At 48.1% G+C, this 25,205-nt stretch overlaps 5 protein-coding genes across 6 annotated transcripts; 1 reads left to right on the plus strand and 4 right to left on the minus strand.

Annotated features, from left to right (window-relative positions):
- The first annotated feature begins 624 nt into the window (after nucleotides 1–624).
- LOC109781396 (uncharacterized) lies at nucleotides 625–1,627 on the plus strand. Its single transcript, XM_020340001.3, has 2 exons — nucleotides 625–782; nucleotides 952–1,627. Exon 2 carries the CDS (start codon nucleotides 988–990, stop codon nucleotides 1,363–1,365), a length of 378 nt encoding a protein of 125 aa, XP_020195590.1. The 5' UTR covers nucleotides 625–782; nucleotides 952–987; the 3' UTR covers nucleotides 1,366–1,627.
- Nucleotides 1,628–2,564: 937 nt separating this feature from the next.
- Nucleotides 2,565–6,748, minus strand: LOC109781403 (geranylgeranyl transferase type-2 subunit alpha 1). Its single transcript, XM_020340005.4, has 8 exons — nucleotides 6,506–6,748; nucleotides 6,084–6,243; nucleotides 5,751–5,917; nucleotides 5,581–5,685; nucleotides 4,417–5,220; nucleotides 4,149–4,338; nucleotides 3,382–3,559; nucleotides 2,565–3,160 (listed from the first exon to the last, which is right to left on the minus strand). The coding sequence occupies exons 1-8, from the start codon at nucleotides 6,727–6,729 to the stop codon at nucleotides 2,769–2,771; spliced, it is 2,220 nt and encodes a 739-aa protein (XP_020195594.2). The 5' UTR covers nucleotides 6,730–6,748; the 3' UTR covers nucleotides 2,565–2,768.
- A 2,735-nt stretch (nucleotides 6,749–9,483) lies between these two features.
- LOC109781405 (probable 3-hydroxyisobutyrate dehydrogenase, mitochondrial) lies at nucleotides 9,484–12,611 on the minus strand. Of its 2 annotated transcripts, none has more exons than XM_020340007.4 (11): nucleotides 12,327–12,611; nucleotides 12,052–12,228; nucleotides 11,724–11,812; nucleotides 11,489–11,603; nucleotides 11,220–11,370; nucleotides 10,944–11,026; nucleotides 10,724–10,819; nucleotides 10,486–10,628; nucleotides 10,178–10,262; nucleotides 9,874–9,953; nucleotides 9,484–9,788 (listed from the first exon to the last, which is right to left on the minus strand). In XM_020340007.4, the coding sequence occupies exons 2-11, from the start codon at nucleotides 12,172–12,174 to the stop codon at nucleotides 9,701–9,703; spliced, it is 1,053 nt and encodes a 350-aa protein (XP_020195596.1). In that variant the 5' UTR covers nucleotides 12,175–12,228; nucleotides 12,327–12,611; the 3' UTR covers nucleotides 9,484–9,700. The 2 variants fall into 2 exon arrangements, with proteins under 2 accessions (XP_020195596.1, XP_020195597.1); XM_020340008.3 differs by having other exon boundaries at nucleotides 12,378–12,590.
- A 1,915-nt stretch (nucleotides 12,612–14,526) lies between these two features.
- LOC109781404 (strigolactones hydrolase CXE15) lies at nucleotides 14,527–16,321 on the minus strand. Its single transcript, XM_020340006.4, has 2 exons — nucleotides 16,014–16,321; nucleotides 14,527–15,758 (listed from the first exon to the last, which is right to left on the minus strand). Exons 1-2 carry the CDS (start codon nucleotides 16,192–16,194, stop codon nucleotides 14,668–14,670), a joined length of 1,272 nt encoding a protein of 423 aa, XP_020195595.1. The 5' UTR covers nucleotides 16,195–16,321; the 3' UTR covers nucleotides 14,527–14,667.
- A 394-nt stretch (nucleotides 16,322–16,715) lies between these two features.
- LOC109781407 (uncharacterized) lies at nucleotides 16,716–24,284 on the minus strand. Its single transcript, XM_020340009.4, has 7 exons — nucleotides 24,042–24,284; nucleotides 18,612–18,679; nucleotides 18,284–18,356; nucleotides 18,083–18,173; nucleotides 17,612–17,691; nucleotides 17,265–17,527; nucleotides 16,716–17,147 (listed from the first exon to the last, which is right to left on the minus strand). Exons 1-6 carry the CDS (start codon nucleotides 24,084–24,086, stop codon nucleotides 17,273–17,275), a joined length of 612 nt encoding a protein of 203 aa, XP_020195598.1. The 5' UTR covers nucleotides 24,087–24,284; the 3' UTR covers nucleotides 16,716–17,147; nucleotides 17,265–17,272.
- Between the last annotated feature and the right edge of the window lie 921 nt (nucleotides 24,285–25,205).

Consider the following 25,205-nt stretch of genomic DNA (forward strand, 5'->3'; position numbering starts at 1 on the left):
CGCTTCCTGCCAGCTGGCACGATCGACTGGTCAACAGTGGTCAACAGCGGCACGTACGAGCTCAATACCCGGCATAGTGACCGTATAATCACATCTTATTGTATATAATGGACCATAATGGATGAACTTCTAAGTACAGTGACCAAAGTGAGCACACGACGCAAATTCAGTGACTTCCGATGCATCTATCTATATCTATATTTATATCTATACCAATATAAAAAGACCCAAAGGGCCAAATCCAAACCATCTCGACCATCAAATTATGTTATCTAGCGGTTCAAATCGCTCCAATGTTGAGCACCAAACATGTTTAACGCTCTAATTATCTACCACTGCCATTGGTTATAAACACGTTTTGACTCAATGTTATCCCATGAAATCTGCCATGTAATTAATATCCTACCATTCTCACGAAAAAAGTAATTGATATCTTACAAAATACCAACGTGCAACGGATATATCTTACCTAATATAACGTGCAACTAATATCCTACCTAATATAAACGTACATTGCATTTACATTATTACTAGTTTTACTCAAGTTTTGACCACGATCAAAACTTTTTTTTTTGAGACATACATCCGGACTCCGCCTCGTGATTTTTAGTAGCCCACAAGGCCCATGCGTCCGCCCGTATCGTCCCCTTTCCTTCCCATCCATCCTCCGATCTCCATCAACCGGAGCCGCCGTGCTTCCTCCTTCCGCCTGCACACGCTTCGACCCCGGCGGCCGCTCGCGGCGCGTCGCCACCTTCCTCACCCTTCGTTCCGCTGCTCAGGTGAGTCCCTCGCACTCCCCAATCCAAGGCTTCGCGTCACATCGTTCCCCGTTCGCCCTTCACTCCGCCCTCTCCCGCCCTTCGCCAAACCCCAGCGGCTGCGGCGCAGCGGCGGCGATTCGCTGACCGGATTTCAGGGGCTCCATCTGACGACCACCCGTACGTGCAGGATCCCGCTCCCCAGTCCAGCACAGGGAGGGGGGCAATGGAAGGACCGTCTGACGGCCAACTGATCCCCTCCACCGCAGGAGACCCTCACCTCAACAGCTCGGCCGCGCCCATGGACGCCACCAGCAGCGGCTCGCAGCACGTCGCGACGCTGCGGAAGCTGCTGTTCCGGAGGATGCTGGTCGGGGTGAACGACGGCCGCTACTTCCTGGGGCTGTTCCACTGCGTCGACAAGCAGGGGAACATAATCCTGCAGGACGCGGTGGAGTACCGCAGCGCGCGCCGCTCATCCCCGTCGGCGCCGAAGGAGGAGCGGTGCCTCGGGCTCATCCTGATCCCGGCGTCCTGCCGCTCGTCCTGCCATGTCGACTGCTTCATCGAAGAGCAGATGGCCCTGCTGTCCCTGTGCAAGTGAAGGATGCTTCTGATTTCTTTCTTCTTCTGGTTTCTCAAGCTATGTGGCGTCGATGAATCTGTGCCTGGAGACCTTACTGTCACTTTTATTTGTAATCAGTTGTGCCATATTGGAGTTACCCTGCATATTTTTTTTTGTTATTTCAGCTAGAAGCTGGTATTCATCAATCAGTGTCACTGGCTGTGAGTTCTTCAATCAACAAGATTTTGTACACAAATTCAGTAACTGATGACATACAAGCTCATACCATAACTTTCATAAAGTGATCAAGTGAAATTACTCTGGCTGATGCAATCCTGATGCTGATGATGCATACAGGATTGCACAACACAGACAGAAAATTTGTTTCGATGTTTTATGTAAATACTAGTGTTTTTCGTTAATTTTTCAGTCCTCTGCTGTGAAGGTTCGTGGTAACTAGCGAAATGCCCATGGTAGTACGATTCTAAAAGTACTCCCTCTGTAAATAAATATAAGACGTTTTGGGTCATTGTTTTAGTGATCTAAAACATCTTATATTTGTTTACAGAGGAAGTAATTGCAATGTGGTTAAAATACCACCAAAAGAGCATATGTCCCTGCTGTCCCTGAACAGTGAAGGATGCTTCTAAATTCTTTCTTCTGGTTTCTCAAGCTGTGTAACTTAGATGAAGCTGTGTCTGGAGACTGGAAACCTTCCTGCTGTGACTATTTCTAACCAAATTCTGTCATATTGGAGTTTCCCTGCATTTTCTTTTGTTGTTGTTTCACCTCAAATGCTACTCCTGCTTAAATCTTCTTTCGGCATCACTTGTTGGCTCTTCAATCAAGATTTTGAGTTTTGTTTCGATACACTCCAAGATTTATAAAACAAAAAAATGGTAACCGATGACATACAAGTTCATACCGTAACTTTTGTAAAGTCGTCAAAGTGAAATCGCAATGGCTGAGACATATACTCCCTCCGTTCCTAAATACTTGTCTTTCTAGGCATTTCAAATGACTATCACATACGGATGTATGTAGACATATTTTAGAGTGTAGATTCACTCATTTTACTCCGTATGTAGTCACTTGTTGAAATGCCTAGAAAGACAAGTATTTAGGAACGGAGGGAGTACAAGACTGCACGGCCAAAATAAATTTTATTTTTATAATGTTTGTTTATGTGGAAGTATATCTCTAGTTTATTTTTCATTCTGCTGGCAATAGATTAGTGGTAACTGGCAAATGCCCAAGGCAGATAATAAATACGATTCTGAAAAGAGTCGCACCGTGGTTAAACTAGTGCAATGCTCGTGTTCGTCTCTCAGAGCTGCCTAACGAGCTGTAATACACGAGGCAGAAAATGGCTGCGAGGTAAAATATAAGTGTACAGTGTTTACTTTCAACATCCTATCCAAGTTCCATCCTCTAACGAACAGCTAATGGATACATGTGCCGTCAAGCCACTTCAGAGAAGGGCTGAGCGTCGTCACAACAGTCACGAAGCTATCCTTGTCGGCGACCGCATTTCCCTTGATGTCAAGCTGCACCAGGTTCACGGATTTGAAGAAGAGTATGGCGTCCCAGAACTCCTCCACGTTGACGCTTTTCTTTCGGCACTCCACGAAGGCTTCACACCGTTCGACTTTGTGTGAAAACGGGGATGAACACATGTACCGTGTCGTGTCGATCGGGTGAGCTCCAATCTCATTGAAAGACAAATCCAACGCTTTCAAGGAAACTATCTTGGTCAGGGGTTCGAGTGACGTGAAACTGCTGATCTGGTTGTTGCTGATGTTCAGGCACACAAGCTGCTGCAAGGCCTCCAAACCTGAAAAGGTCAAGAATTTAGTTTCTTGTAGACATTGCACCGTGAAGATTATTCATCAGATACCAGCTTCTAACTCAAGCAATTTATCTTTGGCGGTAGCTATTAGCTTAATGCAACTGTAAATTGTGTTTGCTTTCCAGGTGCCATAGTAACACTAAACTGATAAGTATAAAAAATGCCTCTAAAGTACAGACCAGAGTTATAAGATTTTAATATCTGACCTTCAATGGATCTGAGCTTATTATGGCTTAGGTCCAGCATTTGAACCCACAACATGCGTTCAGTAAATCCAATGCGTGTTAAAGACAATCTGCAAAGTTGCACATGGTTTAATGTAGCTGAATTTGATCTAACTTGGACTGAACAGTACTTCATGAAAGTCTCCATGTCACATGTTAGCTGCAACAAAAGGAAAAGTTAGATAGCTACAAAATAAGATTCATTAAATGATATAATAACATGAACAGACCATCTTTTACTGCAAAATGCAAACTAATCAAACTCCACCATTTCCATTGGCACTATTATCTTTCTAACTTGATTGACCATAGTCCCAAAAGGTGTTACAAATATCACACGGTTAATTCAAATTTTGATAAGCTCAAAGTATCACCAGATCAAAGTGTGAATTAGTTTACCTGGATTACTAAATGCTTTCAAGAACTATGCAGATGATAAGAATATACATTGATTAATTGGGTTTAGCACAATAAGGTTGCTAAAGGTGCAATTTGCACTTATTTAACATTACAGCCTCATTATTATAAGTGCGAAAAAAGAAAGGCCTTAACTACATGTGGGATAAAAGAACTTGTAAACAACAATGAATCTAAAATTGTCAAAATGGTGAAATGAATGTTTTGAGGTACACGATTCCACAAATATTAGAAGCTTCCATTATTTTTCATAAGAACCAAGTAAGCTGAGCAATACTAAATTGTCTAGATCTTCTATTAAGCAAACTGTGTTCAAACATTTTCCATGTTACCTGATCCATTAGGACTAAGCTCCGCTCATCTTCATAATATCTTTTATGAGAAGGATCCAAATTAATCAAGTCACTGAAGAACCCTAGCGCCTCTTCGCAATATCCCTTCCTTTCAATCAAAGAACTTCCGCGGGACTTTATTGCAGCGCAAGCAAGCAATAGCCGTGCTAGTGTCAATTTGGCAAATTTACTGTGGAAGAGAGTATGATGTGAAAATGGAGGTCAAATGCATTAATCAGCTGATGAAAAAGGTAATGCAGAGCCTAACCTATTCTCATCAGGTAAATCTCTGAAAAGGTCGATTTCATCAGATAGTCTATCCAAATTCCATCTTGACTCCTCTTGAACCAAGGCACTGGTGATATTTAGCTGATCAAAAGCGACACAACTGGGTTTCCCATGAGACTGGAATGATTCTGAGCTACTCCAGGAGATTGGGTCATGAAACAAATCGATATCATGTGCTTCATCATTATTGTTGCCCAGTTCAACGGTAAATGTAAAATGTACAGGGCAATTGCAGTGAGAGCCACTTCTTGACATGATATCATCCGAGCAGGGTATGCTTACTTCAACAGAAAATTGCTGTGAAGTGCTACAATCTTTGTTTCTAATTTCAAGATATGTGGCCCAACAATTAGAATAACCGGAGTCGGTTATCACGAGGGGTCTCCACTGAAGATCCTTATCAAACACAAAATCAGAATTTAACTTCACATTTGATGGATTTAATCCTTTGACGGGATCATTGAAATAAAGCACAATGGGTATAATCCCTTCCTTCAGAGAGTAACAACAAATGGAGCTCGGGGAAGACACCATGTTCTGGTCCCCATTTTTCCTGGTCGGAAATAAACTGAGCTTTGCACCATTAGAAGGCCAAGATGAAATCAGCTGTGGGTTATCAGGGGTAGATGTCTGAGCTAAAAGCCAGAGGTGATAGAACCATCCACTTTGGTCACCAGGGTCTGTAAACAGTGCCTGAATTACAAGTTCAAACTCCTCTGAGAAGATCTTCTCCTTTGACTCAAAACCTTCACTTCGTTGGATTAGCAGATTGGACAGAAGTATACTGCAATACAACACGTGAGATATTATAGCACACAACTCAACATATCATAAAAAGTAATCATCAAAACTTGAGATAATACAATATACACATTACTCAAAAAGTGTGAAACTAGTTAAACAGAGTAAGCATCTTCAATTCAGCCTGAATCATAAGAAACTAAGTCCTCAGGTTATCCTTTGCTAGTTTACATCAAATTCACTGAAATTTCTATGGATCAAATATCAGTCCAGTTGCCAATGCAGTTGTGCATCTCTCACTACACGGAAAAAAAATGATTTAGGGTAGCTTAAATTGATGAATTCTCATTCAGGCACCAAATGGAATTCTGGGAAGAGCATCTAGATCAGAACAATTACATACCTACGATTATGCCATGCTGAGTAATTACTGAAATTCTCACTGATCTTATCCATTGTGTACTGAAGCTCTTTCTCTTCTGGCACCCCCATAAATTTTGCAAGGAACCTGTGAAGTGTGGAAATCAGTCCAAGCACCATCTTAGTATTAACTGCTAACAACAATAATTTTACCTGCGGTAATTCCATCCGTGGAAATTCCTCGCATCCACCTTTAATAGCTTATCCAAGAGGCCATATTCACGCTTGAAATCCACAGGGGCAAGCTTTTGATTTAACAACCACTTGCGATGATACCACGCTCCATAGGACTTTGGGTTCTGCCTCAGAGCAAGCTCCACCTTCAAAATTTCAAATCCCACAACTGAAGATCGCCAAGCAACCAACTACAACTAGAGCCCAAAACAAAGAGCTACCCACTAGTTGTGACTTTATTTCTTGCGAATGCGCTACTGAAGAACATAGAAGAATCTGATATAATGTCGAAACCGATAGATCAGCACATACCACTCTGAGCTCGGCATCGACGGAAGACTTGATGGCCTCTGGATCAGAAAGCTCCTTGAGGTTGTGCTGCAGCGCGAGCTTCCTGTAGTTCCACGCCGTGTAGGCCTCCGGGTTTATCTCGAGAAGCTTGAAGCTCAGCCCAAGCGCCTCCTCGGTGTACCTGCACACCCCAGACACCCAAAAATCTTGGCTTATCATTGTGGTACTAAGCACGACGGCTAAAATCTGGATCTTGTATCTTTCTGCCGCATTCGCTCCCTCGTGCTGATGACGAGGAAACGAAGGGCGAAATCTACAGCAGCCGACAAGAGGACCTGATCCCCCCTCGCTGCGGTGGGGTAAGCGGCTCGTCAGAGTTCGATCTCGCGAGAGACTCGGCCGGGCCCTAGAGCGAGGGGCGGGAGGGGGAGGGGGAGGCTTACGTGCAGGTGTGGTGGTTGTGGAGGACCTGGACCTGGAGCTCCCGGAGCTTGGCGGCCTTCGCCGCCGCCGCCGCGTCATCCTCCGGCTGCTTCGGCCGGCGAGGCTGGCCGTGCATCTCGTTGCTTCTCCGGTGACGGCTGGGGGTCGGGGGGAGTTGGATCTCGAGCAGAGAAGAGTTTCTCCTACAGTGGGTAATCCGTTTTTGCACATACGCCCTTCCCATCGTCCGTAATTGTAATCCGGTGATGTAATTGCACAGCAGCCGCCATAAAACCCTGATCCCAAACCCCCTTTCTTCACAAGATATGAAAAAATCGGTGTAATCAAAATTTCACAGAAACACACAATTAATATATGCTCACTACACACCTATAAAATTTCATAAATAAATATGTCTTTTTTGGGCTAAAAGAGAGACAAGCATATATGGATCTAACGGATTACTGAGGTAATATTTTTATATTAAAGATCTACCCCATCCGTCTCATAATATAAGATCATTTTTTACACTAAAACGCTCTTATATTATGAGACGGAGGAAGAAAAATTGTTCAGGTATCTACAACTACAAAATATGATTGGCTCCAAACTATCGCACTCACGTCAATCCTTTCTATTTCAAAAAGCTACCCACCTGTTGTTTGATATGGGATAAGAATAATTTGCACTGAATCTGAGAGAATATGCGATAGAAAGAGGTTCAACGGAGCAAAAAAATATATGAAGACACAAAGGTATAAGGGTGAGGTGTCGCGGCGATCTCCATCACCACGGGCTCACCAATGTCAAAGAGGTTACACCGCCTCTCGGGTTTGAGAAATATAGTGATCAAGGGTTTCATTGGTTAGTGTCCTGCGCTTATGCAGCGAAAAAGATGATATCCGGCTTTAGCTTAATATATACTCCCTCCGTCTCATAATATAAGATGTTTTTTAACACTACAACAGTGTCAAAAAACGTCTTACATTATGGAACAGAGGGAGTAGTTTATATTATTTTTCTAATGAGTCTGCCCATGATTATGATTATTTTACTATGGCATGTGAAAGCATTGAATAGTTTACTAGCATTATTACATGCTCATATGGTCAACAAGGCTGGAAGACATTGATTGAGGCGGCTTCACTTGAACGCCAGGCAATTCCTTCCGAGCGTGCAAATTGTCCGGGTCATAATCTAGGCTAAGCAAGTTGCCAGGGTCAATCACCAGGCCAATCACTCACCAGGCACTTCCAGAATGCTCAAGGGGCGCCGAGCCGAGAGGAAGAAAGCATTTGCGTTGCGTTGGGGAGACGTTAGGGAGAAAGACATGTAAAGCGGTTTTTAGAGCACCGATTTTTGGAATTTTTTCCAAGATCATCACACATGTCGTTTCTTTACACACGCAAGTACTCCCTCCATTCCATAATATAAGAACGTTTTTAACACTAGACTAGTGTCAAAAACGTTCTTATATTATGGGACGAAGGGAGTAGAAGACACCAACATGCTTGTTGTGTAAAAAAATCAGATTTTCAATCTTTACTTTACTTTGCTTCTTTTTTTTACTGTTTCTTGCAGACCATATGTGCCCGAGCTCTGTTTTGAACATTCTACAGTGGAGTTAAAAAAAAACAAAAAGAAGAATTACCTGACCTCTTCATCAAGCGAAGCACAAAGCCATCTTTATTAAATTATTGAATAGAGTATGACAAAGCAGATACATGGATCAACCCAAAGCCACCTTCCTCGTGACCTCAATCGCTACACCTATAAGTCCGATGGAATGCCTTGGCGCATCCACGCACCTCGTCTAATCCGGTGGCCTCACCAGGTTGCCCCATGGTGAGCCGAGCACCAACCCATACAACAAACACTCAGCGCGCATCGCATGCACACACTCTAGAATCCGCCGCCGCCATCTTCCAATGTCCCATCTTCAGGAGAGACCAGTACATAGGCCTTGCTAGGCCCAACTTCCGTTGACGCCAGGCAACGCCACCATCATGCGTGTGTCCATCAACACGTGTCCATCGTCGAGACCTGCTACCCAATGCCGCTGAGACCCGCCGTTATCAACGCGCTAGATGCCACGCCACTCCACCTTCGCGAGCACCACCTGCTGCCACTGGTCCCATCCCCTCCGCCCGCAGTTCCACTAACCGAGCACTCGAACACCCCAGGCGGCGCCTCCAAGAAGAGCACGACACACGTAGTGCCGCCGCCGCCCAATCCGAGGAGACTTTGGGTCTTCACCCGGGCATGGGGTCCGGCCGGAGTGGAGGGGCCTCGATGGCGCCTGCAAGAAGGAAAACGACGACCTTGGTCGTCGCCACCATCGGGACGAGCGGGCCATCCAGAGTTTCCTTCAGTCCGAAACCACCTCTACCAGCCCCCTCCAACACACCGAGCCCGGCGGCCGAGACCGCAAGCCACCAGGTGCAGCGGGAGAGAGGATGCGGCGGAGAGGAGATCCACCGGCAACTCACGGCCCATGCGGTCAAGAAGCCGTCCATCCACCACCCGCGAGCACCTCTAGTCGAGGACGTCGCCGCCACACCTAATGGGCCACCGCCCCAGGACCAGAGTTCTCCATGAGGACTAGAGCGATGAGATCCGCCGCCCTGTGACCCATGCCGCCGTCCAAGCCATTGCCGGGAGTCAGCCGAGCGCCACCCTGGCCCGGATCTTGGTGATCCCTCCACGCACCGGGAGGTTCCGCACCACCCACCGATGTAGGGAAGTGAGGAGAGCCTCCGCCACCGCCGTCGGCCGCCTGGGCTTAGCCCGGCGGCGACGCAAGGAAGGGAGAGAGGAGATGGTGCCCCCGGCGACTAGGGTTTGGATCCAACCGAGTCGCCCGACGCAGGGGCCTTCTGATAGATCAGTTTTACACTTTGCCTAGCCGCTTAATTCACCTAAATTAAAGGTCCACTTTATGTCAGCTTTTTGCAAGGGTATGGGTGAACTTTATGAACAGAGTCCAAGCAGACAAAAATGGAGTAAGAGATGCAGATCGACACCTCGATTTATTTTCCAAAACAGGAAGACAATCTGGAAACTTGGTTGCCGAGAAGCAAACCGAACTAACAATATGTACAAAGAAGACTCCAACCTTGTCTGGGCACTGTTTAACTAACAACTAAATTCAATCAATTGGAGGACATTATTGTTTTATTTAAACCGGCGACAAGTTTGCTGGGATGACTACAGGATCACTTCTCATCCTTCCCCGTGTAAAAGTGGCGAAACGCGCATGAAAAGTCCTTGAATTCACAGCCCTCGTCACATAACTTCCGGTAACTGCAGAAACTAGTGATTAGTGATGCAGCAAAAGAAGAGGTGAAATGTAAGGTTTTTAGTAACTTTTTTCTGTTAATGATCGTACATGTCAAGTGCTTCAGAACCCATGGGACATTTGAAGCCAACTCCAGATGCAGAGGCCATGGCCAAATCCAAATCTTTAGCCTGCAGAGGAAATGAGGAACGGAAACTATGAAGTTTGAGCTCTGTTTAATATGATAATCCTGTGCAGTTGGTTTACATTCTTTTATTCTTAATTTGCTAAGGAAAACCATTACAAAATATGTTCGTGTGATTACAGGATTTGAGACGAATGTTCTTTTACCAAGCAATCTATTTATATAAAATATTTGACGAACAGAACATTTTGCGTCGCATTTGAATCATACCATTAGTTTGGAGGTGAAACCACCATCATAATTCCTCGCCGATGGCACTCCCGCCATTACCCCAGGAACTGGGTTATATGTGTCACTGTTTGGAATTAGCCCCAAAAGGAGCGTAAAAAATTATAAACTTTAGATCATTCAACTTATAAGGCATAAGCTGAAGATGAGAATTTTCAGTAAAAAAAAATGTCACTACACATTTACACCTGAATAGAAAATTACGGTCCATCACCATAATTTAACGTTTGAACAAGCTAAGACCATATTAATGCCTCTCAAGCAACAATAAAGTGATAAGGAGATAATACCTACTCCAGCATCGGGCGCTAGAGCAATTGAATATATCTGTGAGAGTGCTTGCTTTGATCCCAAGATTCTGACCAAGAGCAAAGGCCTCAGAGACTCCAAGCATGCTGATAGCCATGGCCGTATTGTTACAAATCTTTGCAGCCTTAAAAGTACATATCAAAAGTGAGCCTGAATCATCTGTGCATGAATAATTATATAAAGAAGTCTCAGTCAAGAGCTGGAGTAAACCAAACTTACCGAGCCATTTCCAGCCCCGCCGCAGTAGATCAGCTTTTTGCCCATTGCGAGAAGTAACGGCTTTGCTGCTATGTATGTTTCTTCTAAACCACCCACCTATATATCATTCCTTTGCACCAAAGTAAGACACAAGCCCTTGTATGTAATACTAGTTTTTCACCAACAAAGTCTCTGTATTTTCTGACGGTAACAATAAGTTCTGCGAAGCAAGGAATGGTACCATGAAAGTCAGTGTCCCAGCTTCTGCGGCAGGAACACCTCCGGAGACAGGAGCATCCAGCATCATCGGTTTTTCGGCGTAACCTGAAGATACAGAAGAGGCACACATTCATAACTCAAATGTGCAGATACATTTCTAGTATTAATTGTTGCCGGGGACAGATAAAAATACAGTGAAGACTGTTGATGATTTCATCTTTTCCAGGTGTACACTGAAGTATTCAGGTTTCCAACTACTAATCTCAAATGGTGATTCTGTATGATGGCAGATCATAACCTTTCCTTTCCTTTAAACTGCATCTTGACATGTCCGTAGATATCGTTCTTGATGTCTGAGGATCAACTGTAGATGAATCTATGTATAACCACGGTCCAAGGTGCCCCCCATTACCGAGCAAGCCGTTCCCTCCACTGTATACATCTAAGACCTGAAAAGAGCCTTGTAGCACTAAGCATTTGATTTGGTAACGGAGTTCGGTATAACTCAAGTTACAGCTAGTGCTTGTGAATCACCAATTTCTCATAAAGAAAACTAAACCAACTTACATGTGCAGAGGAAGGTAGCATGGTGATTACGACATCGCTCGACTCGGACACTTCAAGCGGCGACCGTTTCGTGGGAATTCCATCGTCCGAGAACTTGTTCATGGCATCCTCATTGCTGAACATGATAGAATCAATGTGTATATAATTGGTATAAGCAAACCAATTTTGAACAGGGAATAGATGGATGAACATTGGACCACAAAAAAGTGGAAGTTGGCAAGAAGGGCTCACTCACATATCATGAACTGACACTCTGTATCCAGCCCTCACCAGGTTCCTTGCCATGTGGGAGCCCATGTTTCCAAGCCCTATGAATCCAACACTCTGCAAAGCATGTCAACACCTCATAATCATAAACAAAGGAAGCAATATACACTGTCTGTGCCTGTCCTAAATCAGAAGGATGCATTGACCAAAGATCAAAGCTCCTTCCAAATTTATTTATTTCAACTAAGCTCTGCTCGACTCAAGTTTCAGGTGATACAAGCAGAGAGGAAGTGGCTAAGCATTCGGATGTGGATACTGCAGGCAAGAACGCAAGATGAACATAAGAGGAAAGAAACCTCCATGTGGGGTGGAGGTGGAGCGGCAGGAGCGGAAGAGAAGCCCCGGGCGCGGAGGCGGCTCTCCCAGCCCCATCTCTGCCGCAGCTTGGAGCCAAGTCTCCTCCATCCAACACCACCCATGCTCGCTCGCTGATTCTATCAGGTATCAGTGGAGCCCTGAATCCGGACTGTTCGCTGCAGGAAACAGAGAGCGGATAACATCAGTCAGGTTCGATGGATCCGCGCGTCGTGGAACGATGATCCAAGCGAGGCGCGGCACCGGATCCACTCACTCTGTCAGCCTGGGATTCGGCGAACGGCACGGCGGAAGCGCGGTCACTCACCCAATCTCGCGATTGGGACGGAAGAAGAAGCGGGAGCTTGCCTTCACCGGTGGGTGGGGGAGACGGGTGGAGAGAGGAGGGGACGAGCCGTGCAGCAGGTGGGAAGGGGCTCGTTCCGGCGTGGCGTGCATATCGCTTCGCCGGCGCCGAGTCATCGGTCATCACGCTCTCTCGCACGAGGCTCGCACGCCAAGAGAGATCACGTTTAGCTATGCAGACGAACAGTAAAAACACATTCTTTTTTATAAAACAAACTGATTTATTCGTGCATGTCTGTGTCAAAAGCATGCTTGGCAAGAGCAGTTGTGTCACGCTGGTAAAAGGAAAATCGGCGGTTCAAAGTGCCAATTTAGCGCTAGACCATTGTTATCGGAGGTCAAATTATTTGGACCCCGAAACATTTACGGATAATATTTAGAGATGAACAGGTACATGTCTAAGCTTTTTGGGACAACCTATTTGTCTGATATATTAGCTACTAGAAAATAAAACATGCCCGTTGATTTTCCGGATTGTTGGATCTTCATCCAACGGCCACAATTGCCCTCATGTTGTTCTTCTTCCAACCAACGCCGTCCTAACTGCCTACTCTCACCTTCCGCGGCCGAGGCGTTACCATGCTCACCACGCCGCGCTCGTCCTCCCCTGAATCACTGCTCATGCCATCGCACTAAGCACTCACACCTCATGTTCTTCTCCGGCATCAATAGCCCCGTCCCCTAGGGGCACCCAGATCAATCAACCTCCGCCCCCTCTGCCTGGGACGTCTCACGGGCTTCGGGTCGTTCCCGTGCGAGCCCTAGACATTGTCCCCGCACTTTGCTGAGCTTCGTCAGCTTCGGGCTCTAACACTCAATTCGGCTGATATGAATTCTATTTTCAGGTGTCTCATATATAGCAAATATGAAATTGTCATTTTTTTACATTTGCAAAAACATTTTTATGCACAAGATCAAAACTCCACATAACCGAGTATATCTATGTCACCTTCCACTAAATAGTAAGTCTGCGTGTAATAGCACCGGGAGAATATCAGGTGATACCATAACATAGATGCTCTCATGCTATCAATTCGAAAAAGAAACAAATTTAAATGATTAATTTTCTTAAGAAAATTTGTGAATGTTCAGAACACATGTCTACAAACGCTAAAATCTTCAGATCCAAATTCAAAGTACACATAGAGAAACAAAAATGACAAATTCACCGTGAATAGTGTGAATAAAGACAAAAAAATGAATGGTGTGAAAAACTATACTATTCATACATGGATTTGTCTTTTTGTTTCTCAATATGTATATTGAATTTGGATCTGAATATTCTAGGGGTTTTAAACACATATGCTGTGAGCATTCATGATTTTTCTTAGAATGTTTTGAATATTTTCTTTGCGAAAAGGACCCCAGAACTATATTAGAGAAGTCTAGTGATACAACATACCCTAACAAAGATAGAAATTACATCCAGGTCCTTGGGAACCAACCCACCACACACACCGTCGCGGGAAGAGAGCGCGTCGTCGTCGCCGCCGATGCCACCGCTCCTTCCTGGAGCCGGCTTACCCTTGGATACAACAATCCGACTATTTGGCAGACGGAAGTCTTCCATCCAAGGCCCAAATGGAACCCCACGCCAACTTCAAAGTTGGAATCACCAGAAACTTCTCCAAATCTCCCTTGCCGAAGACGAAGGGGAAGAAAGAACTGGGGCCGCCCATGAACAAGCAACCACAGGGCTCTTCGTCGGCGCCGGAAACTATGCCAACGGGGCGGGGGAAGAGCCCCGACACAAATACAACATCTTGACCGTTGTCGCCGCCTTGCCGGCCAAAAACTGAAAACCTGACCTCACCGCCACATCGAGAGGAAATGAAAGCTCGGGGAACACAAACGCAGACCCTGCCGCCACCTCTTACATAACGACGAAGCCACACACACACACGACTCCATACTCCCTATGTACACGCCAAAACGAAGATCCAGGGTTTCCCCACCCTCCCGCCGTCGGAGTGGCCGGCAGAGTGGGAGGGAACCCACAGGTTTGTCGGCGGCCAAGGGGGGAACGAAGATCGCCCTTGGATCGTCTCTCTACATAGTAGGAGATACGGGAACGCTGGCGTTTTGTAGAGGCACTTTTTGCGGGGATGCAATTTTTCCAAAACATTTAAATTTGAAATTTTCGAATTCGTAGCATGGAGCATCTAAATAGTACTGTATCACCTGATATTTTCCTCTATAGCACTCATTGCATGCTGAATACTACTCTAGATCACTAGCAGACTAATCACTACTTAGTCCTGACCGTCGGCGCCGGTTGAATCGGCTGCGTCTCTGCCCATGAACCGGCCGACGACTCGCACGACCTCGCCGCTGGTCTCCGACCATGGGTCCCTGGAAAAGAAGCCGTGCTCCATGCCCGCGAACAGTGCGAGCTCGACGTCGTTCCCCGCGGCCTTCATCCGCTCCACGTACCGGACCTGGTTGTCCTTGAGCATGTCGTCGCCGCCGACGACGACGAGCACGCGGCCGCCCACGAGTCCCAGGCCCGGGCTGTCCGGCCCGAGCGGGTTCATCAGCGGGTAGTCCTTGTTGGCGCCGGCCGGCAGGGCGAGCCGGTTGTACCGCTCGGCCACGTCCCGGCTCAGGAACGCGCTGCCCCGCGAGCCCAGCTCGGACTGCGTCGGCGCCTCCGAGGTGAACGCCGGCATGATGAGGACGTACCCGGCTGTCTTCACGGGGTCGAGCCCCGCCGCGCCGAACCGCGCGGCCATGTGGTGCGCGATGTTGGCGCCGGCGGAGTCGCCCGACACGAAGAGCCTGCCCGGGTCGGCGCCGGAGTCGGCGAGCCAGGCTTGGACGTCCCCGTCTGACCCAGATCCATCAGCAGGGCCGGGGGCGAGGCGGTCGCGGAGCCAGGCGAGGGCGTCGGCGGCGTCCTGGTGGGCGGCCGGGAGGCGGTGCTCGGGCGCGAGGCGGTAGTCGAAGGAGAGCACGAGGGCGGGGAGCTCGTGGGCGAAGCGGAGGCAGCAGGCGTGCACGGAGGGCCAGGCGCGGCTGCCGATGCAGAAGCCGCCGCCGTGGAAGTAGGCCAGCACCGGCAGCCGTCCCTCCGCTTCCCGTCGCGCCGGCCTGTACATGCGCACGCCGAGGCCGTGGGCCGGGTGGTACACGGCGTCCCTCCACTCGACGCGCCCGTCGTCGCGGTCCTCCACCGTGTACGGCGCCGCGGCGGAGCGCACGGTCGTCCCGTCGCTGAGCACCTGCAGCACGCCGCGGCAGTCCTCCACGACGTGTGGCGCCTCCATGCCGTCCGCCATCGCTTCCCCGCGCGTGGACGTGGAGAAGCTGGCTGGCCGACTCGATCTGACTTGTCCGGCCCGATCTGTTAGGCAGTTTGTTAGCGCGCACGCCACGCCACATATATGCGCGGCCAGCAGCTAGTGGGTTGTGTGAACCGTGAAGAACGTCGTGGAGCGGGTGCGCGTGCTGTAGCTGACTGTGCGGTGAGTAGGTGCCGACGTGCCGTAGCGGTGGGCGGTGGCGTTCAGCCCTGCCTGCACATTATTGCTGGGCTCCACGGTTTCTGGATTGCGGAAGCTGAGAGATGGGGGGTTCGAATTCGGGTTCGGTGGCTAACCTGGCGCAGGCCTGCGGGTGCTAGAGCCTCGAGGTGACGGCGGCGCGGACGCGGCGGGCGGCGGGACGGCGAGGACGATTCGGCTCCGTGCAGCGGCACATTCTTCTCCACGCGTCGGCCGTGCGGCTTGGAAGAGGCGGCGGGCCGGCGCTGTCGCTCGCAGGAGCAGGCTGCAGGCCATGGCTATTCGGAGCTTTCGGAGAAGACGACTCGGCTTTGGGGGATTCCACACAGTTTAACGTTCCACTGACTCTCATGACATGCGGGACCCTTTTGCTTTAAGTTGGATGACATGTGGGATTTCGAGTGGTAAGTACTTTTTTTAGCAAATTTCCAGCCATTCGACCATTCATATCTAGATTTGAATAATACTTTGAGCCATTAGAGTGTGCTGAATTTGATACGAAACAAGGGTCGGTTTGGTCATGTTTAGTGTTCGGTGTGAAGCTGTTGGTGCTTTTTCATAATCATAATCACAATTTTGAATCGTCTTTCTGTCCCTAGGCAACAGAGAAGCACCATTAGAGAAAGAAGCACTGATGATGCTTTCCATCTGCTAAAACATTTACAACCTTTAGCACACACGTATATATGAACAATGGAACACGGATGTACCAACCTGCAGAACGAAGTTGGAGTGATCATATGAAACTGGCATTCCATCTCTCTCGAGACACACACTCGTATATATGGTTGTGAATTCAGACAAATTGTGTAACACCCATTCAAAAATCACTCTTGACAAATATAATTCGTAAAAAAAAGACAAATATAATTCGTAAAAGCTTCTCACAAGCAAAGCTAAGGAGCTCTCGCATACTATGTCTCATTTCCCTATGTCCCTGTGTGGCTACTACGTAAAACACAACCACCATCTCTGCACTCTGCTTTTCTGGTGTGATTTTGTATAATGCTTACACTCAAGAAACTAGGTATTTTATGTCACAAACTGCTAGACTAACTACACCCATGGCCAAACTCTAGGTGGCACGTTGCCTCCGATGCAAAGGCCAGGAAGATCTCCTCCCGTGTATCTATTCTTGCCACCATTGTGATTCTGAGGTCTGACGAGCTATGACTACTGCGCAGATCAAAGCTAGCTATTCACACATTTGGATCACCTCTCGTCTTGATCTGCAGAAACCGACAGCGAGAGCGAGCGGTGGTAAGCACAGCTATAAAAATCAGTTAATGTTCTCACTAGAGAAAAAGGTAACGAAGTGGATCTCTGATATTTAGTCGGTTACAAACCTGAATGATCAGACGATGTGAACACCGGATTGTGGAGGCTGCCCCTGTTGCTGCGTATCACCAGAGTTTTCGCTCGTAGCGTTACTCCCGGATCCTGGATGCTGACCTTCATTCCCGGGCTGAGGTTGACCCTGAGCCAACCGTTGGCTCCTCCTCCTGGATCTCCACCTCATGCACTCCACTAGCAGTGAGTTCGTACTGATAGCGATCCCGAACCCAGTGAACGACGAGAGTAGGACCGCCAGGACTGCATTCACTCTTAGCTGCAGGTTTAGTGGTAAACGTTAAGAGGTGCTGTAAACGCGTTGTACCTGCATCGGGTGTAATTAGGGGAAGAAGCTTCATACCACGTTGTAAAAGATATACGCAAACAGGATCACAATAACATGCTGGAAGGATGAATAGGCCCATAGGTAGCTTTTGGTCACTGCAGGATTAAAACTGGTTGGGATTAGGATGTTGACAATAAGTACACAAAATACTACAGCAATACTGACGCGGCAGTTTACTGCAGCAATACTGAAATCGAATGTGCCACCATTGACTTTTGTTATACACACTCATTATGCAAATTCAAAAAACTCAATAGTGACCTACCACCGTTTTAGGTCTTTCACCGCATAGAAAGCACTTAAAAGCCTGTTTACTATCTAATTACAAGAACTAGGTTTCGTGATGTTGCAAGTGCTTCTTAGAATAGCAAGAATAACAAAGATGATACTTCCTCCGATCCGAAATAAGTGCCGTGGTTTTAGCTCAAATTTGAACTAAAACCACGACACTTCTTTTGGATCGGAGGGAGTAGTAAATGTAATTACCCATAGTGGATGCTATCAAAGAAGAAAGGAGGCCCAACACACACGAGAAAGGCAATGAAACTGCAATCGCGCGTGATTGCAAATCAGTAACCTGTCCCAGTGAAAGTGCAGATGTCATTCAGATTGAATTCATAAAACTGGTAAAAAAGGGTTGAGTTAAGTTCAAATGAGCTGGTAAAGAAACAAGTAAGGAGCACATACCAGAAGTAGTTCCAAGAAACAGAAGTACGCAAGCATGCTAACCATCACTAAAATTGGAATGTCCTGCCAAAATCTGTTAGAAATGGGAAGAGTGAGATTTTGCGGAACATGCAAAATCATGAATGAATGTTTACAAATTTGCTCTTTTCGAACTTCTAAGAGTAGATCAACTACTTGAAAATACATTTGAAATTAGTTCTCCCTTCTCTTACTCAGAAGTACACATAACCAGGAGAAAGCAGTAGCATTTGTATCTCTCAATCCGGATAGCACTTAACCTCAAAATACTCCGTATTTGTGAACCAGCCTATTCTTTCAAGCATCTTACCTGAACTGTTGAGCTGCACTTTGCTGAGCACCATTTGCTAGTCGCCCCTGTGCATCCTGGCCTTGTATCTGCATGGTGAAGCAAAGAACAAAATTAATTTAGCTTGTAAACTAATTGAGTAGGAAGAATAGCAAGGCATACAAAGATGTAAGAGACGTGCAATGATTCTTCAGCCTGTACTCTTAATATCAAGCTCAGGGCTCTCATCTTAGCTTGTAAACACATGGAGTAGCACCATCAGATGTTCTCTTTCAGCGCTCTATCACGTAGTGTAGAACTCTAAATCAGTACTCCCTCCGTAAACTAATATAAGAGTGTTTAGAATACTAAAATAGTGATCTAAACGCTCTTATATTAGTTTACAGAGGGAGTAACTCACACAAGAAACAAGAATCTGAGGAGTGTGACAGCACCATCACCATGACCCATGAGTCTACGAGGACCATGGCTTATAATAAAATACCTTCCCGGAGAGTATTTAACAAAGAAACTACCAAAATTCATCCAACCCTACCTGCAAGCTACCACTTTATGACTTTGTCCCGAAAACTACCACTTTACGCCTATTTTTTGACTAAAAACTACCACATCGACTTAATGACTGATTAGCAAGAAATTAAACCTGATTATGACAGGTTGGGCCCACTCTTCAGGGCTGACATGGCATTGAGTTGTTTGACAGTTTGTGTTGACTGCTAAGTTACTGATGGACATTTTAACAAACACTTGGTGTGCACCGGCTCCTGTGACCGCCAGCTCAGGAGCTCGACGGCCTTGCAGGAGGAGCATGCCGCCGCCGGCAGGAGCTCGACAGCCGCGACCGGGCGCCGCCTCCACCCGTCACTGCGCGCCGCCTCTAGCCGCTGCCGCGGTGCTGGCCTCCGCGCAGCCGGGGGAGCTGGTTGCCGGCCGCCTCTAGCCGTTGCCGGGGGCAGGAGCTCGCCGCCGCGTTGGCTGGCCTCCGCGCCGATGGGCGGGCTGGCCGCAGCGCCAGGTGGTGGTAGCTCCTCCTCGCCGCCGCGCTCCTTGAGGCCGTCGCTTAGCTCGCGAGAGCTCGACTTCGTCGCCGCGTACGTCCAGGCGCTCTCCTCTCTACAGTAGCAGAGCAACGCACGCAGCACTAGCAAGCCGCCGATGGGGCAGAGCAGCGCGCAGCACCAGCGCGTGATTCGACGAGGCTGGAGGACATGTATTTGTTATGCTGAACGACGGCAGCAGCACCAGCGACATGCTGACGGCGCGGTGGTCGGAGCTGGCCGCCGCCCACGTACAAACTTAACGGTCAACCAAACGGCGTTGACTAATTACCGTGACATGTCAGCACTTACATGCGGGTCAGCCTTGTCATAAGCGCCTTTTTTTTACGAAAATGTCATAAGCATGCTTAAAATCGACGAATCTGTCGATTTACAGACATGATAGTTTTTATGATAGTCAGAAGTGATAGTTTTTGAGACAAATTCGTAAAGTGATAGCATGTAAGTAGGGGCCAGACGAATTGTGATAGCTTCTTTGTTAAATACTCCCTCCGTTCCTAAATATAAGTCTTTTTAGAGATTTTAATAGAAACTACATACGGATGTTAGAGTGTAGATTCACTCATTTTGCTCTGTATGTAGTTTCTGTTAAAATCTCTAGAAAGACTTATATTTAGGAACGGAGGGAGTATATTCCTCTCCGGACGATCACATCATTTCCAATGCCCCAAATGGAAAGCTGGTCTATTCCAAAGCAACAATGCATCCAGCTTCGAATTTTTTGCGTTGATCAATTTATCCACAGCTAACTATGCAAAACAATCACAGTAGTGGGCACATGGACACGCATCGAGCAAGACATTTCAGAAGTGCAAAATGCTCAGAAAGGTCCAGGAAACCTCATAATAGACGCTAGCTGATGCTACAATTATAGCTCATGTGAGGACAGTGGCAGACATGGAAATCAAGGTAGGAATATATGGCTGTGTGCATCATATGATGCAGAGCCCGTGAAACTCCTCTTTTTAAAAGAAAGAGAAACTCGTTTATCAAAATTAAGGAAAACTGCTTTCGTAAAAGAAAAATATCAAGAGAAAAATACCGATCTTCCAATAGCAATCGAAGTTGCCAAAAAGATCCGTCCAACGCAACCGCGATTAAGGATGCCTTTCGTACTCCATCCCCTCTCGAGCCTCCCCTCCCTTCCTTCACTCGCTGCCGCCTTAGGGGCTCATCGGCGAAGCCTGGTCGGCTTCGATGATGGCGGCGGCCGAGCGTTCTTCCTAGGGAAAGGAGGCTCGCGGAGGCATGTCCTCGACCATCGGCTGGCTCTCGGATCTCGGGCCGGTTTCAGCCGAGACTGGTGGTGGACGTGGCCGCCGGAGGTGCAACGCTAAGGCTGCGGCGACTATGCCTTCCTCCTGTGAACGCACGACAGAGGATGTGGGTGGACGAGCCAGATATGGGCCCGTCCGGGTCGATGTTGGGCACAGGTGACTCGGCGATGACTCTGCCTCGGGCCGGCTATGCAGTGATGTCTTGGGAGGAGACTTTGGCCTTCGGCGGGTGGACAGTGGTGGTTGCGAGCAGGCGAACGGGCCCAATCTATCCGCGTCCGGTCCTATGTTTGGGCGCATGTGGTCGCTTTTGGAGCGGTGTGGGGTGCCGTTGCATAAGGTGCTCGGGAGGGGGGGGCGAGGTGATGTTTGGTCGGCTGGTGGTAGTGCGGATTCTTTGGACAAAAGTCTGCTTGATGTCGGTGATGGCACCATCTGGGGTTGTTTTTCCTTCTTGAACACATCACCGAGGAGATCTATCACCCTCGTGCCTTTGGGATCCTTTTTTCGGGTGAAAATCTAGATCCGCCTTGTCGAATTGGCAATGGGACGGCCTTGGTGGCCTTACTTTGCTGCAAGCATTCTTTTTGGAGAGTTTTTTGGTGGGCACACCCGGTGGGCGGTGGTGTGGATGGTTGGGCTTTGCTGTTGTGCAGAGTCTGCGTTGGCGAGTCCTTCTCTAGTTGTGTCCTTTCCCGTTCTTTCTTCTTTCCGGTTGTTGCAACCAGATGGTGGATCCCTGAAGCCAGATGCCACCGCCGTTGGATACTACTACATGGAGGCCGCCGAAGACCAGGAGTAGTTAGGAGGTCCCAGGCAGGAGGCCTTGCCTCTTCGATCGTTGTTGCTTTTGTGTTTGCCTTCTTAAGGCAGTCTTGTTTAACTTTATGTATGTACTCAGATATTGTTGCTTCCGCTGACTCTTGTCTTTCGAGCTTCTGTATTCGAGCCCTCGAGGCCCCTGGCTTGTAATATGAAGCTTGTTTTATTTTATTTGTGTCTAGAGTTGTGTTGTGATATCTTCCCGTGAGTCTCTGATCTTGATCGTACACATTTGCGTGTATGATTAGTGTACGGTCGCGCGGGGGCGTCACATATGTCGTCCTCAGCAAGCTCACCAAGATGCACCTCATGCAGAAGCATCCAAAGGGTGAAGAATTGTATTACATGTTCGGTGGAAACAATCGCAGGTGGACTGATTTTGAGGATCCACGCATTTTCCTTGAGGGCCTCTCGTACCTTCCAATGTTTCCGCGATGAAGACTCGTGGATGAGAGGAGCAATGTCCTTGGGCTTGCGCCCAAGAAGCCAAGGGGATTCCCAGAAGGGTGTCTTCGCCCCATTCCCGACCTCGATTGTGGTGCTAGCATAGAAGAAGTTGAGATCTTCCTCATCACACGGGTTACCTCTCCCAACCCACAATTTTGTTGGCTCCTTCCATTCATACCAAGGCCATCGCAGTCTCAAAGCCTGCTCGAACTTATTGGTGTTGAGGACCCCAAGCCCACCATAAGCAAGCGGCCGACTAACAATGTCCCAGTTGACCTTGCAGTTTGCCCCGGTTGTCTTATCTGACCCAGACCATAGGAAGGCCCTCTCAAGCTTGTCAATGTTTTGAAGGATCGTGGGCTGTATGACAAGCGGCGTGATGAAGTAGATCACTTGGGAAGCGAGCACCGACTTGACAAGAGTCGTGCGCCTAATGGTGGTGATGTTCTGGCCCTCATATGTTGTCAATCTGCTTGCCACCTTGTCCACAAGGAATTGCAAGTCAACGAGCTTTAGCTTCCACACAGAGAGTGGTAGGCCCAAATATCGCAGCGGGAAGGAGGCCCTAACAGCCGGCAGCCCTTGGGTGATTTGCCCCAAGTCAAGGTTACCGCACCGAATCGGAACCATCGAGCTCTTATGGAAATTGGTGCACAGACCGGTGACATCCCCAAAGCCTCTCAGAATAGTCGCAAGGTTGTCCACATCACTTTTAATCGGAGCTACAAACACGGCTGCGTCGTCCACATCACTTTTAATCGGAGCTACAAACACCATGACACCTCTCCCTCGGAGCTTATGAAGCAGCCCCTTTTTTGTCGCTATGTCGAAGATACGTTGTAGGGGGTCAATAGCTATGACAAACAAGAGTGGAGAGATGGGTCCCCTTGCCGTAGCCCCTGGCCGTGCTTGATGGGAGCACCAGGTACCCCATTCAAGAGGATCCTCGAAGATGAGGAACATAGAAGTGCCGCAATCCACTCTCAAAATTTGCTTGGGAAACCTCGTCTCTGAAGGAGGTCAAGCAAATACTCCCATTTGACAGAGTCAAAGGCCTTGTGAATGTCCAACTTGAATAGCAGGGAGGGGGCCTTGCTCTTGTGAAGGCGCCACGCGAGGTTTCGAACATACATGAAGTTGTCGTGCATGCTCTGTGTTTTGATGAAAACACTTTGAGCGTTGGAGACGAGGATGGACATGTGCGGTCCGAGCCTTATGGAAAGCACTTTCGCAATGATCTTGGCGATTCCATGAATGAGACTGATGGGTCTATAATCGACGATGCTCTCCGCTCCATCCTTTTTGGAAGCAGCACAACATTCGCAGAGTTGAGTGAGTGAAGATTTATTGTGTGGAGGGAGTCAAAGCATTGAATCACCCTCATGAGGTCGTGTTTGATGATGCCCAACACTTCTTGAGGAAGAGGCCGGTGAAGCCATCCAGCCCAGACGCCTTGTCGCTAGGCATGCTATTTATTGCCTCGATGACCTCCTCCTCGGAGAAGGGAGAGTCAAGCTCGTGTAGGTCGTTTGCTTTGCTCCTGTCATGTTTAGTTTTCCAGGCATCTTTGTATGTCCTGCGTGCTGGTGACCTAGTATAGACAAAGATCCAAATGTCCAGTGTGGTTTGCTAGGTGATTAAACGCACGCAGCCACGATTCAAAGCCAAAGCCCGCATCTCCCGATCGAGCAGGGGCAAACAAAATTGAACGGCAGATTAATCGAAGAAGTTAGGCGCCGGATTTTACGGGAACACGCAATCAGCCGAGCGCCGCAGGAGAAAAACAGCAGGCAGGAATACCGGATGGAGCTACGGGGAGCAGCGGGTGGGGGTGGTCGGGATCTCACCGCGCGATCGGCGGAGCGCGGCGGCGGCCCCTCGGCGCGGTCCATGGAGGAGCCTACCGCGTGCGGCGTGCCCGTGCGCCGCTGTCACCGAACGGAAGGCCCCGCGGGCGGTGGGTTCGCTGCGGAACGTGCCCACCAGCGAGCAGGGCATCGCGTGGTGGGGTAGGCTCGGGTTGGTTGCGCCGCGCACGAGGGGATAGAGGACGAGCGGCGAGGGACAGCTTAAAGACGGCGGCGGTGCCCGGAACTGAGCGATATCGGTGGGTCTTTGTCTACGGCGTCTAGTGGAGCCGTGGTGTCCGAAATCGATCCGCGCGGTCGAAACCGAGTTTGTTTCACCTGCGTCGATCGACCCGTCGTGATTCAGTGACCGGAGCTCGTCGCGAAATACCGACAAACCATGCGTGACACTGAGGAATACACTAAAGTCACGTTCCAACGCGGCGACATGGCCACGGTAGAGTTACAAACCCGACGCGTCTTCGACGAGGGAAAACGGCATTTCATCCATTCATTTCTACTCAGTGTCATTAGGCCATCCATTTGTTAGCTTTGCTTACAAAAATGTGACAAAATGTTTCAGAAAAAAAAACACGAAGGTGTTGCCACATGCCAGAAAAGACTCCCTGCTCCCGGAGGGTCTGCCTGGTCATGTGAAGCAGCGGCGATGCGCCCGATTCAAACACACCGCTTCAAGTGTCAGTACACCAAAGGCGCTCTACCATGAGTACTGAATCGCCCCATTATTTGATTGATACAGGGAGACTGGGAGAGCATCGTTCGGAGATGATGCCCATAGTTTTTTTTTTCAATAATCATAACACGGAACGATGCTCTCCTTCTGAAGCACCATATGACTACTGAAGCACCATATGAGAAACAAGCAGCTGGATATGTCTTCCTTCTGCGTGCTGCTTGTTTTGATGATGCATTCTACGTATCTGCTAAAACATACCACATCCTTTAGCACACACATTTAATTATCAACATTTGAACACGGATGTACAGAGCAGAGCCTGCTGGACCAAGTTGGAAGACCTCAAGAGCAGGACCGAGAGAGTAGTCTCTTGCATCATCATCATGTGAGGATCTCAGGTTCAAGTGAGCATGACTCTGACACTCCATCTCTCTCTCTCTCTCTCACACACACACACACACACACAC

Source organism: Aegilops tauschii, chromosome 7, assembly GCF_002575655.3.
Source record: "Aegilops tauschii subsp. strangulata cultivar AL8/78 chromosome 7, Aet v6.0, whole genome shotgun sequence".
In the NCBI taxonomy this organism is placed as follows: Eukaryota; Viridiplantae; Streptophyta; class Magnoliopsida; order Poales; family Poaceae; genus Aegilops; species Aegilops tauschii.

Coding starts and splice junctions, on each gene's coding strand:
- LOC109781404 (XM_020340006.4), bottom strand. CDS start 16,194: ATGGCCTGCAGCCTGCTCCTGCGAGCGACAGCGCCGGCCCGCCGCCTC. Junction 15,759..16,013: donor CACCCGCAGGCCTGCGCCAG/GTTAGCCACCGA, acceptor ACTGCCTAACAG/ATCGGGCCGGACAAGTCAGA.
- LOC109781396 (XM_020340001.3), top strand. CDS start 988: ATGGAAGGACCGTCTGACGGCCAACTGATCCCCTCCACCGCAGGAGAC.
- LOC109781407 (XM_020340009.4), bottom strand. CDS start 24,086: ATGGACCGCGCCGAGGGGCCGCCGCCGCGCTCCGCCGATCGCGCG. Junction 18,357..18,611: donor AGTGCAGCTCAACAGTTCAG/GTAAGATGCTTG, acceptor CATTTCTAACAG/ATTTTGGCAGGACATTCCAA. Junction 17,528..17,611: donor CGTATATCTTTTACAACGTG/GTATGAAGCTTC, acceptor CTAAACCTGCAG/CTAAGAGTGAATGCAGTCCT.
- LOC109781405 (XM_020340007.4), bottom strand. CDS start 12,174: ATGGGTGGTGTTGGATGGAGGAGACTTGGCTCCAAGCTGCGGCAGAGA. Junction 10,820..10,943: donor CTGGGACACTGACTTTCATG/GTACCATTCCTT, acceptor AATGATATATAG/GTGGGTGGTTTAGAAGAAAC. Junction 10,263..10,485: donor AGCGCCCGATGCTGGAGTAG/GTATTATCTCCT, acceptor AATTCCAAACAG/TGACACATATAACCCAGTTC.
- LOC109781403 (XM_020340005.4), bottom strand. CDS start 6,729: ATGGGAAGGGCGTATGTGCAAAAACGGATTACCCACTGTAGGAGAAAC. Junction 5,221..5,580: donor TCAGCATGGCATAATCGTAG/GTATGTAATTGT, acceptor GTTGTATTGCAG/TATACTTCTGTCCAATCTGC. Junction 4,339..4,416: donor GATTTACCTGATGAGAATAG/GTTAGGCTCTGC, acceptor TCTCTTCCACAG/TAAATTTGCCAAATTGACAC.